Raw genomic sequence first — 12,623 nt, forward strand, 5'->3', positions numbered from 1 at the left:
GTTTGATTTCATTGTTTCTGAAATTGCAAGGACCCAGATCTGATCCACATCAGAGGAGGTGCTTACTCTAAAAACACAGCTCTTCTCAGAGTGGCCGGCAGCAAACAGGTGAGCAACTCCCCCTGCTGGACTTTCTCCCCTGGCCAGGTTTCAACCTACACCATCAGCCTGCTGTCACCATGGAGTCAGAATGTGAAAATTAAGACCTAGCAGTCTCTGGGCCTGTTCCCGTGGCCTTGACTTTCTCAGTTCAGCTTTGGGCCTCTGTTGGAGCTTGGGGCATTAAACCTAAGTCTCAACATATGTCAGTTGAGACCACAGTTTGTCCACCGTTTGTCCAAACACTGCTGGGCTTCCTGGGCCTCAGGAGAGACTTTCTCTTGAGATTTCCCATTAGGATCATCAGTCAACACCCACCTGCCTTAGAACTGACCTCCCCAAAAACCCTGAGGAGACAGAAAGAGTCAGAAAGAGAAAGATCCTACAGGGCAAAGACCAGAGCTGAAACTCAAGGCAGGTCCTGGACCTAGGGCCTAGGACTGATCATTTTTATCCCCAAATAAACTACCCATGACATTTCACTGCCTGGGGAGGATACCTGTGACTTAAGCTTGCCAAATGATACAGTCCATCTCAGTGCAAATTGCAAGTTAAAGACAAACCATTAAAATGACTGCCTGTAATCCCAGCTACACGGGAGGCAGCATAGGTAAGAGTATCACAGTCCGAGGCCAGCCCTGGGCAAAACTGTAAGATCCTATCTGAAAAATAACTAAAGCAGAAAGGGGGTTGGAGGTGTGGCTCAAGTAGTAGAGTGCCTGCCTAGTTCAAACCCCAGTACCATCATAAATAAGTAAGCAAATAAATAAGTAAGATAAAATGATTACCTGACTCACCGTGAATTAGGAGGACCAGGGGAGCCTAGGTGATATCAAACGAATGATGTGTTTGTGAGATTAAAACGCCATCTGCTAAAGAAAAGCCCTCTGAGGACAGGGATGCTGCTCAGTAGCAGAGAGCTTGCCTCTGCATGAGGCTGTAGGTTCTGTCCCTAGCACCATAAAGAAGAAAGTCCTCTGTGATTCCTCACTTAGATTGTGAGTTTCCAGTTCTAAAATCCTCAGGCACTGGGACTCCACAACACCCTGGAGTATGTCAAGCTGGGAAGCTGATGCAAAGTTGGTCCAGAAGGACACAGAGTTGCTGTCCTCCTCGCTCCATCCCCCCAGCCTCTCACCCTGCTACTCTGCTCCTGCAGGTTCCTCAGGCAGAAGCAGTCAGCACCCACTTCTATTTCAGTAGAAAGCAGGAGAAACCAGCCCTTCTAACTAAGGAGGGCTGGCAGGTACAACCCCCAGCCCAGGGAGCATTGTACAGCAAGCCCACCTTCGCTGAGGGCCCATGACCACTTTTCTTTTCAAGGCTAAGAAGGCAGAGACAAAGGCAATGTGCTGTTTACAGGCCCATGCCAGCCTCCTCTGCAGCACTCATCCAGATGCCTGGGCTACCCAGCAACAGCTTGCACAGGTGGAAATAGATGAAGGTAGGGACGTAACAGATGCCCACAGAGGGGAGGGAAGAGAATGGGAGGGGACTAAGGGTGCTGAGCACAGCAGTCTGGGAGAACACAGAAATCTAAGAGCAAACATCCAGGAGCAGAGAAAAGGGGAGAAAGAGAAACAAGTAGAGCCATGGTGAGTGAAAAGGGAGGGGTTGTAGCCTATGTTACATTCTTTCCTGGGATGTTCAGAACATTAAGACACAGGGTCCCTTCCCCATCCACAGGCAGGAGGGTGTTCTGATGCCATGCCATGGTGCCAGGCAGGTAGTGCAGAACTCTCTATGGCAACGGGTCAGGTCCACAGAACTGATAGCCAAGGAATCCAGCCATGACCTCACTCTCAGACTGCGAGCCCCTCCCACAGCCCAGAAAATAGCAGATGGGGTTATGATCCCTTCCTGCTGGTAAGACACCCATTCATTTGTCCATGCACACACTCATTGACAGATACTTGTTGAGTGCTATGTGCCCAGCACTGTCCCAGGTGCTAGAGATAGAAGCATAAAAAGGAAGGATGCCCTCATGTTTCCCTCATCTCATTCTGCTGAGAAGGGTTAAATAAATTAAAGAATTACAAACTGTGCTGAGTATTACGCAGAACCCAAAAGAGAATAATAGAGAGCTCTGATATCCAGTATAACAGCCACTTGCCACATGTGCCTATATAAATTTAAATTAATTAAAATTAAATCATATTAAAAATTTGGTTTCTGTGTTGCACATGTGCAGATTACAGGACCCTTCTGTGGCCACAGAGATTCCGTTGGACAACACTGTTAAGTGCTGTTTGAAAGCCTGTCAAGAATCAGAGCTAGGGAAGGAGCCTGTCGTGGCAGCATGGGATGGAAGGCTTTCCAGAGTCTTCTAGCATGTGCAAAGGCTCGGAGACAGAAGAGCGCTGCACAGTTCAAGAGCTGACAGATGATTCATGTCAGCCTCAGGCAGGGAAGGACTGTACAGCATGCAAGGGGTTTAGATTTTAGACTAAAGCAATGGGAAGGAGACATGGGGCTTTAGGGAGGGAAGATCCATGACCTACGCCATTCTAGGAAGAAGGGAGATAAGAGCAAAAGAGAGAACAGGACTCTCTAGCATATGTGCTAGGATGGGTGGGCCATCCTAGCCAGGGTGGGCCTGGCTTAGTTTCAATGTCATATTCTGTTTCTGGTTTTGTCCTTGAGAGAAGGAAGGTCATCAGAGCTCTACCTTGGCCGTATTAAGAACTCCAAGAGGAGAAAGGAAGCTGGAAAAGGAAGCAGAGGGCAGGGAGGGCTACAATGGGTGTGTGTCGGCACACATTGTTACTGAAGTCCATGAGCATAGAGGAGACATCTTAGAAAGAAAGAGAAACACAAACAAAAGGCGCCCAGGCCAAAACCTCCAAGATTCCTGTGCTGATGGACAGCCTGTGGTCATCAGTGTAGGGGATATGAGTCTGAGTCCTGTGCCAACCAGCTGTATGACCAGGGGTCAGCAAACTATAAGCCAATACCTAGTCTTGTAAATAAAGTTTTGTTGGAACATATTTTCTACAGCTGCTTTTGCACTTGTCCACAGCCTAAAGTACTTACCATCTGACACTTTCAGAAGGAGTTTACAGACCCTATGATTTAAACCACCCAGAGGACTAGTTTCCCCATCTATAAAATCCACCCACTTCCCAGGCTTAATGGATGTAATATTTGTATAATAAACAAGCCTGGCAGACAGAGACAGTGCACAAAATTTCCACTGAATCTGAGTGTGCTGAGCAAGGCTAAGGGAAAGCTTTTACTCCCGACGGTGAGGCTGTGGCACCAGCTCTGTTTCCATGTTTGGTAACAGCAAACAGCACCCACCTGCTCTCCAGAAACAAATGCTAATGAGAATTCGTAAATATAAACAGAACCAATATCATGGGAGTGATGGCAAGCCAACAAGGGTGGGTGTGTGAGAGCAGTTCTGACTCGGTCCGTCCTTTGTGCTCAACCAGCACCCCCGTCCCAATCTGTCCCCACTGAAACAAAAGCAGGAGTCCATGAACAACTAGTTTTCACGGAACAATTGTTCACAATGCCTAAGTCGACATCATTAATCTTAAGGGACGAGGAGAGAATTGTTCAACATCCTCTACTTACACCCAACGCTGTCCTAGCTTGAGTAATCCATCTGGCAAAAGCAGCCAATCATATCTCAGACTAACGTAGTTTCCTAGGCAACCAACAGTATAGCCACAGAAACAGGCTCAAGACTGTGGAAAGAAACAGAGCTGGGGACAGGCAGGTCAATGGGCAAGAGTGACCAGGATCACCAGACCTGGATGTGATGGTCACTTACAGAGTCATACTCAATACACGAGTCCTATCAATAGTGAAGTACCCAATTCCAGGAGCGCAGCAGAGCAGGAGGTATGACTCCTTGGATGGTGGGAACTACCTGGAAGCTCAGAATGTTCTTACCTTCAGCTCCTCAGAGAAAGTCTCCAGAAAAGCCCCACAAAGTAGAAAGTAAAGGACCAGAATCTTTGTGGACCCAGGCACTGAGCCATGGGGCCAGGCTCAAGCTATCTAGAAAAGATAGCAAAGGAAAAAGGTACCCACAAAGAGCCATTGGGACTCAAGTCCACCCTTCCATTCAACATACGACTTTGTAGCTTATTCTGTTTGTTGGGTTTTTTGAGGGGTAGGGGTCTATTAATTGTTTCCAAGAGTAACATTCAAAGTAAAATCTGCTTCCAGAAAGACAGAAACTCTCTGTAGCCCATTGTCATTTAAGCTAACTGACTTAGCCAAGGGTCACCTCAAGAAACAAGGCTTTGCAAAGGATCTAGTGAGGGTTTAAAGAAAGATTACTGCTGGAGCCCAGCAGCCTCTCCAACCTCCTCAGTGACTGAGCAGCTGGCCACTTTAAGGCAGTGTCACTGCCTTTGCAGGTATCTGGCATTTTTATCATCTCAAGAGTCATTATAGACGCAGAGTCTCAGCTCTGAGAAAACCTTCAAGGCAGGAGAACAAGATCAGAATCATGGAACTGCTCAACAGCTCCTAGGCTAAAACAAAGCAAGGGTCAGGAACCATACCATGGAAGGGACCAGAACCCCACATTCAGGTCTGTGACCACAGATGGGTGAAAAGTTCCAAGCTACACCATCTAGTAAGGTGGTGCCTAAGATGTCTCTCTCTGTCTTGGCCACTGTTCCAGCAACCTCTGATCCTACCCACCTACTTCTCAAATCCTGGCCCACACTCATCCAGTATCTCTCAAACTAGCTGCAGTTTTCATGTCTTGGCATGTAAAACCTCTACTTTGTATTTGCCCCTGTCTTCACCAGAGTCTGTGGCTTCATCATTCCTCGCTCCTGGCACACAGTGGCATGGCCTTCCACATTTGCCATTTGGTTTTTGGAGCCAAGGCCCATGTTCACTGGAGAGTGGTGCACCATTCTAGCAGCCTGCCCTGAGCAGGTTCTCAGGTGGTGCTGGCTCTCTGTGGCTGCAGGAGGGAATGAAGGGGGAGAGCTGGAAAAGCCCCAGGACTGGGGTCTCCAACTACAGGAAGGACAAAGTACTTAATGCTGCTTTACTTAGCAGAAGTGGAGCCCCCAGGGGCTCCATCAAAAGAAGGGATGAACATGGTCTCTAATCAATAGACCCCATTCTCTCAATTACTTCCTGCCTCCTTCCTGTGCTATGCTCCCCATCCGTGCGCGGAATTCTCCCTCTTTCCACTACCATTTTTGATTTGGAAGGGGCTACCGTTACTAGGAGAACTTCTTTTCCAGACAGGAAAGGAGCAGCTGAAGAAGTGGCCAGCGGTTTCACAAGGACCTGGGTGAAGAGGAGACATAACTAGCGAAGAAGGGCTTCTCAAACTTTGACCTGCCCCCAAATCACTGGCTACAATGGAGGTTCTCATCCAGGCAGTCTAGGGCACGGCCTGACTCTCTGCATTTCTAACCAGCTCCAGGGGAAGCTGATGCTGTACTTTGTGGACCATCTGGGAGTAAAGTCACCTTGAACCTTCATCCCCTGCCCCATTCGCCCATTCCATGTTTTCTGCCCCTCCAGTCTCCCTCCTTCCCCATCCCACTGCTCTCCTATACACAATAAAGCTGTCAGCAAGAGGCTATAAAAGCTGCAAGGCTTCCAAATCTGAAATCCAAAAAGAAGAAATCCTAAAACTAAATAATAATAATTTTTAAAAATCCTTAGTTACTTTCAAACCCTCACTTGGTTCCACTCTTACACAGGGTGCTCCACAAACCCAGCTGTCACAGGAGTGAAAAAGAAATGTTCATTCTAGATTCTGGTTGTCATGGGCTGCAACTGGCAGCAGGTGAGCACCCCATGTGGTCTCTGTCCCCACAGCCCTGACGGCATCATCTTACAATAGAAGCTCTTTTCTGTCACAGTCCCTGCATACCATGCAGTCTCCGGTATTATTCACATGCGTGTATTTTTAGGTGCGTGGAAATACATACTATCATGAAAGACTCGTGCCTGTGCAGGGAAATGCTGCTCTCTTAACCTATCTGTAGGCGAAAAGTAAGCCCCAGTCACTCAGGGATGGGCTTCAAAGGAGATAGCTGCTAGGAACAACATCCCCCCCAAATGTTTCCCCCACCCCATCTCCAATTTTGTAGACCAAGTATATTAGGGAACAGAGGGTGGGATTTTGTGAACGAGAAAACACACTATCTTAACGATTAGATTCAGAGACAGTACGGATGTATCAGGTCCAGGGAGAGAAGCCTCAGGTGGTACATATGACCAAGTAGACCCTGAAATATTTGATAAGCAGTTCCCATCACAATGTGACTATTCAACATCAAATTTTACTTAAAAGCCACTATCCTCACAAGGCAGAATTTAAGGATTTTATCCAAAAAGGCAACACCTATCTAACAGAATCTCTCCAGACTCAGCACTCAGCTTTCAACTGGGAAAGACGGCGGGGATGTTAGGGACAAGTGAGCTGAATTTCCAATGGCTGAGGAACACATTTTCCCAAACACACGGTCACATTATCCTTTGGAGTCTCACGTGCTTTGGTAGGTGTGAGCTGCAATAGCTAGCGAGCTTGTGCCTGCCACTGATTAACTGATTGCCAGTTAAGAGGTTTCTAAAAAAGTGGCTGAAATTGTTCCTAAGTCCCACCTGGCAGTGTGCATTTCTGCGCACCTAACAACACTGCACCTGAATGAGAAATAGGGCAGCGTGGCGAAAGGTTCATGCCACAAACAAAACAAATCCTCAAACATGATGCACTCCATTGTAAGATGATGGTTTCTTGAGTTTCAGGGATGAAGACAAATGATGGGTGCACACCTGCTTCCAAGAATGAATGACTTGCTGCTCAAGAGCCAGAGCTTGGAAAACCCATGTGGTGCTTCATCCCAGCATTACATCACCAACAGGCATGGGGACCTGGAAGAAGCCCCCCCCCAGCTCCCATGGGGCACCATCTCTACTACAACACACAGATCAGTCCTTGCTAGCTTTTACCCTACATATCAAAAACTCCTAAGAACCACAGCTTTCTCGCCCCCCAGTCCCACAGTCCCCAGAAATACTCTTTTCTGAAATACATTCTTCTCTTTGGAAAAGGAGAACAGGCCTCTGACTCCACTCAGAGGCCCACTTTGGACACCAGCCTGACTTGCTGAAATGTGACCCAGCAGGCAGACCTCATCAATAACCCCATCCTCCAAATATCGTAATGGAGACGACCATAACAAAAACGGCAATTGTATTGAACACTCATCCAGGATAAAGACCACTTCTGAGCACATTAGCTCTGTGGTTTAGAGGAAAGACCGGATTCCTGGATCAATGCAGTCAAGTACTGCCTCAACCAATGACAAGGCTGTTCCGCTGTCTTTACTAATAATAGCAAGCGGCCTTGTCCTCTGGTGCTCACCAGAGTACAAGGGTGATGCTTAGACTAACTGGACTGTTCGTCCACTAGTGAGCGCCACACCATCTGCCCAGCCATGCGGGTGGCTGCCTATATACTGTCTCCATGGAACGAAACTGCCACACTCCAGGGTTTTCCTAGGAGGAGGCCTTTCTTAATGCCCGGCTGTTCCCTTGCAGGAAATACCACTGTGGAGGGGGTGCAGAGGAAAAGACGCTGATAGAGCAAGAAGCCCCCAACCATGCACCCCGCTGCTGAACAAACAGAATTCCAGGGGGTTATTTCTGCTCCCAGCAGTATCTTGGGGCTGTCAGATGCTCATTCCAGCCAGGGCATGAAATGCTACAAGCAGCCACCAGGCAAAGCCTTGCAAGGCTGCAGAGAACCCCAGGCCAGCACGAGCATCAGCAGAGGAACAGTAACAAAGCCGGGCAGCCTGTCCTCCTCCCTGGGAGCTCTGGGCGGCGAGCACTGCACTTACATGGCCTCTGAAACCTCCTGGTTCAGGTCGCTGGCTGGGGCTAGCTGCAGGGACTGCGACCCTCCCATCCTCGCTGCGCCCTGGCGTGCAGGCTAGCCGTGAGCAGGGCCAGCGTCCTGGCGCCGTTCCTCCAGCCGGGAGCCCGGGGCGGGCCGGCCGGCGGCCGGGGCTGCTGCACTGCAGATGGGAGCAGCTGCTGGCATCCGTGGCGGCGGCGGCTGGGAGCTGCGGCTCGCAGCCGTAGCCGGGGCCGAGGGGGCGAGCACCGAAGAAGTGTGTGCGCGCGCGCCTAGGTGTGCGCGCGAGTGGGCTCGGCGCGCGCAGCTCTGTCCCGGACGCGCGAGTGTGAGCCAGAGCGCCGGTGTGGTCTGAATGGATCTTCCCCTCTTACAGCCCCCGGCAGCCCGGATCCTGTGTGGGACACGATGATGTCATCACCACGGAGCAGCCCCGATGCCAGCATCTTCACAAAGCTCCATCGCGGGCTCCGGAAACAGGGCGGAGGAGGGAGGACGAAGACCCTCCCTCTGCACGCATGTCAAGCCCCAGCCTCTCCAGCGTCCCGGAGACCGCCCGCATTGTGTGGTTTTAAGATGTAAATGCATGGTGGGGTAAGCAGCCAGGGGCCCCAGGAAGCAGAGGCGTGGTGGTTCGGGCTGCTGACCACCGACAGAATTGGAGGATAGGAGGTTGTCTCATCAAGGCTTCATCCCCTCCAGGAAGAAGGAAATGGTCTCTCCCTCCTGAGGGCTGGGGAAGGCTGGAGGAACAGGTAAACAGGCTGCAGTGGAAATTGAGGTCTGCCCACCTCCGCCTCCCTCTGGCGGTCTGCCGAAGGGGCTAAAACCCCTCCCAGAGGAAGCCTGCTGGCCTAGCACCCCGCTGACAGCCGGCCAAGGCCTGGCCTCCAAGGATACCACCTTTGTTCTGCAGACTTTGGAGAGGTTGGGGTAGGCTGAGGAGAAAGCGGCACGGGGCCACCTGCTGGGACTGGATCAGCAACACCATCTTTGTCCACCAGAAGAGTTTTTTACAAAGACAAGCCCCCTGCAAAGGCTCACCTTAGACAGAGGCCAAGCACTTTGCACTGCTCATTAAGCCCCTCATATAGCAACCAGAGTGTGTGTGTGTTGGGAGGATGGGGAGGGACATGCAGCTCATAGTGACATGCAAAGAGGAAAGACTCATCCCTGATTCTAAACACAGGCTGCCCTGCAGGAATGTCTGTGACACCCAGTGCCCAGCTGTATTCCCCCCTGCCTCTAAACTCCCCACCTCCTCCACCCCCAGGCTGGAGCTCCTGGGTCTTCTCACTGGAGGCTCTAGACAAAGATTCCATCTGCTTACAGGCATAGCGAGTTCAAGGCCACACCTGTCCCTCCTGCTCTGCATTTAGTGCAACAGCTCTCTGAGCTCCAAACACAAACACAGACTCACAACTGAAATCAAATGGAACTATGCACAGTTCTACATTTTCTCGGCATTTCTTCACCTATAGGGCTGTTAGCCTAAAATGTAATCTAAATTGTGACCAAAAAGGTAAGATAAAAATAAAACCACTCAACCTCTTTTAAAATTTCCTTTAATACGCTGAATGCAAGGATGCTAAGATGGGCACATCTGGGATTGCCACTCTAGAGCTTCATGGTGGGCTGACTTTCCTCCGCTCACTTTTAATGTCAGTGTCAAAGAAAACACCAGGCCATCAAAATTGTTTCCTGAGACTCAATGACGTGGACTTTCCAGGAAACACTGAGAAGGTTTACTTTTGCATTTATATGAAAATAGCTAATGAGTATGTCAGTCTCTTAGAGAAGATGACTATCACAGGGTGGCATGAAGAAGCCTGCTTTGGAAAGCACCTCCCAGGGAAGCCATCACTCACTTCAATGCTTGCTGTCATTTGGTGACAAGGATCCTGTAACTTGTTCATTCTATCACCATTCTTAGCACCTGGGGGTTTGTTTCTCTGTCAGAAAATGTCTTTGGGACATCCAAAGAACCTTACCACGTGGAGCTGAGAAACCCATAAACAATAATCTAGATCATTTTGAAGACAGTGACCGTTTCCCTGGGCATGCAGAGGACAGACTTGAGCTAGGCTTGGCACTAGGGAAATACCTGGGCAAAAATGAGGAACCGAACAAGGGCACCAGTCACTTGCCTACCTAACTACATTTTATTCTTTTCTGGCTCTATTTTTGACTCTTTAACTTTTTTTCCTCTGAGTCTATTTTGCAGTTTCCTTGGATTCCAGGAATGACAGGATTGACTGATAAACATCTTTATGACAAGGGACTGAAACTACCCCAAAGCAATAGCAAGGCAACAGGAGTGATTACCCCCCAAATGAGGGCAATTACCCACGTGGTGAGTCTGGACTAGGCATCTCATGAGAAACACATGGCTCCCCTCCAGTGATGACAGTGGTAACAATGTCTCCAGAACCCCTGGCAGAACCAGAATTGAGATGATGATCAATCACACCACTGGTCTCACCAAGATCACACGCTCTGTCAGCTACCCCCTTTTCTATAAAATCTCAAAGTTCCTGTCAGCCCCTGGAGGACAGATTTGGGTCACTGACTCCCTTTATCTGTTCTTCCTCACATGACCAGGTTGATTAAATCTCCTTCCTCTGCTCTTCACCACCGCTCCTCAATTTGATTGGCATATTGGGACAGATGGTCAGGCTTACTCTGTTGGGACTCCCAGAGCTGGGCCTTTTGCCCTAAAACTTCAGTAACGGAGCCACAATTAGAACTGGTCTGCCAACTTTTGTTTTATTTTTTAAATGACATAGAGAATCACAGATCCATCAAACTGTCTTTACCCGAAGGAGGGATTTTCCTATAGTTACAAGAGAGGGCTTTGGCCTGGTGCTGGTGGCTCATGCCTATAATCCTAGCTACTCAAGAGTCAGAGATCAGGAGGATCGTGGTTCGAAGTCAGCCCAGGCAAATAGTTCACGAGACCCTATCTCAAAAACCCTTCACAAAAATAGGGCTGGTGGAGTTCAAGCCCCAGTACCACAAAAAAAAAAAAAAAAAAACAAGGGCTTTGAATGAAACCAGAGTTCAAATCTTAATGTTATGTGCCAGTTTGAAGTGTTGCAGGACGGTGTCGAGGGTCCTTGCCTTCACAGGCCAGGGGACTGGCTTGTGAGGCAGCTGAATGCTGAGCCAAAGCTGGAATATAAAGTAGGATCTATTAGGAAGGAAAGGCTACAGCTAAGGTACTGCAGCGGAGCCCGGAAGCAGGTAACTCCCTGCTCAGGTAAAGGCTGGGGTTTTTATGGACGTTTTAACTCTGGGTTGGGGGGTTTTCTCATTGGCCTTGCATTTCAAGGGCTTTCTTAAGTGAACTGGTTTGGTTAGTACATTTATTGGGGGAAGGAAATAATCTTGAGAGCATTTTGCCCATCAGCCCTGTGGCAGATCTGCATCTCTTCTTTAGGATGCACGAATATAGGCCTCCATTTCCTCAGGATGCAGGAATGCTATTGCTCTGGGGGGGGGTGGGTGGGGGAGGGGGTATGGGATACTCACTCATCTGCCTTAGGTATTCAGACCCAACATTAACTTCTCCCTCTTTAGCTGTGTGACCTTGACCAACCACCTAACCACAGCTAGCCTCCACTTCTTCCGATGGTGAAGGGGAAAGAACATCTAATTTGCAAAGGTATTGGAAAGGTTAAATTAAGTACCATTTGTGAAAACCCAGGGCCAGGATTCTTCTTTAAGAAATTTTGTTCCCTAAGTGTACTATTATAAAGGACAAAAGGCAACATTAAATCAAATGTTTTTATTTAGTATCTCAACAGCCCAAAAGTTACTATGTAGTGACATATTACTAAGTGGGATGACACCATCTCACTGATGTTGAAATCATGGTCAAGAAACCAGGGCAGAAACAAATAGAATATGGATACTTCAAAGTCAATGCAACTAAAACCCACGTGTGAGGTAACTTCCTATGGGAAAAGCCTTTCAGACCATTCATTAAGACTTTTTGAAGCTGACTTTACACACAAAACAAACTTGGTTATTTCATAATTTAGCCTACAGAAAAAGCACAGCTGAGGAAAAGGGAAAGAGAAAGAGTTGTGCTATGCCTTGACTGTGTCATCTGAAAATACCTCTGCTGAAACCCTAGTCCCTGATGAGATGGTATTTGAAGGTGGGGCCTGTGGGAGGTAATTGGGGTTAGATAAGATCATAAGGGTCCCTCATGATGGGATTAATGTCCTTATAAAAAGAGAAAGAGGGCTGGAAGTGTGACTCAAGTATACAGCACCTGCCTAGCAAGTGTGAAGCCCTGAGTTCAAACTCCAGTACTGCAAGAGAGAGAGAGAGAGAAAGAGAGAGAGAGATTCTCCACCCCTGTGAAAATAAAGCAAGAAGATGGCCATCTGCGAAATCCAGGGAAAGGGCCCTCCCCAAGACCCTGGCCATGCTGGCATCCTGACATTAGACATCCAACCTCTTTAACGATGAGAATAGATATCTGCTGTTTTAGCCACCCAGTTTATGCTCTTTTTGTTACAGCAGCTGAACTAAGACAGGCTGCTTAGGATACATTGATAACACCAAGAAGAATAGGTAACCAAAAATAAAAAACAGAAAAACTATTAAGTGAGACCAAGGAAACCCCAAACTACAGCAGTCAAGGGCTGTTGAACACCAG

The 12,623-nt window shown here is 48.5% G+C and overlaps 1 protein-coding gene across 7 annotated transcripts in view; it reads right to left on the minus strand.

The window, feature by feature from the left end:
* Tacc2 (transforming acidic coiled-coil containing protein 2) overlaps positions 1–12,623 on the minus strand; it is a 194,902-nt gene that overhangs the window by 63,048 nt on the left and 119,231 nt on the right. The window contains exon 1 of one of the 7 annotated variants that reach the window (XM_074078163.1): positions 7,938–9,212. The exons of 4 other annotated variants lie outside the window; for them this stretch is intronic. In XM_074078163.1, coding sequence (XP_073934264.1) covers positions 7,938–8,005 — 68 coding nt within the window. In that variant the 5' untranslated portion in view covers positions 8,006–9,212. Of the gene's footprint in view, positions 1–7,937; positions 9,213–12,623 lie in introns of those variants that run through there. 2 more of the 7 variants (XM_074078164.1, XM_074078165.1) reach the window with 2 other exon arrangements.

The sequence above is a fragment of the Castor canadensis genome, chromosome 7, assembly GCF_047511655.1.
Source record: "Castor canadensis chromosome 7, mCasCan1.hap1v2, whole genome shotgun sequence".
Taxonomy (NCBI): domain Eukaryota; kingdom Metazoa; phylum Chordata; class Mammalia; order Rodentia; family Castoridae; genus Castor; species Castor canadensis.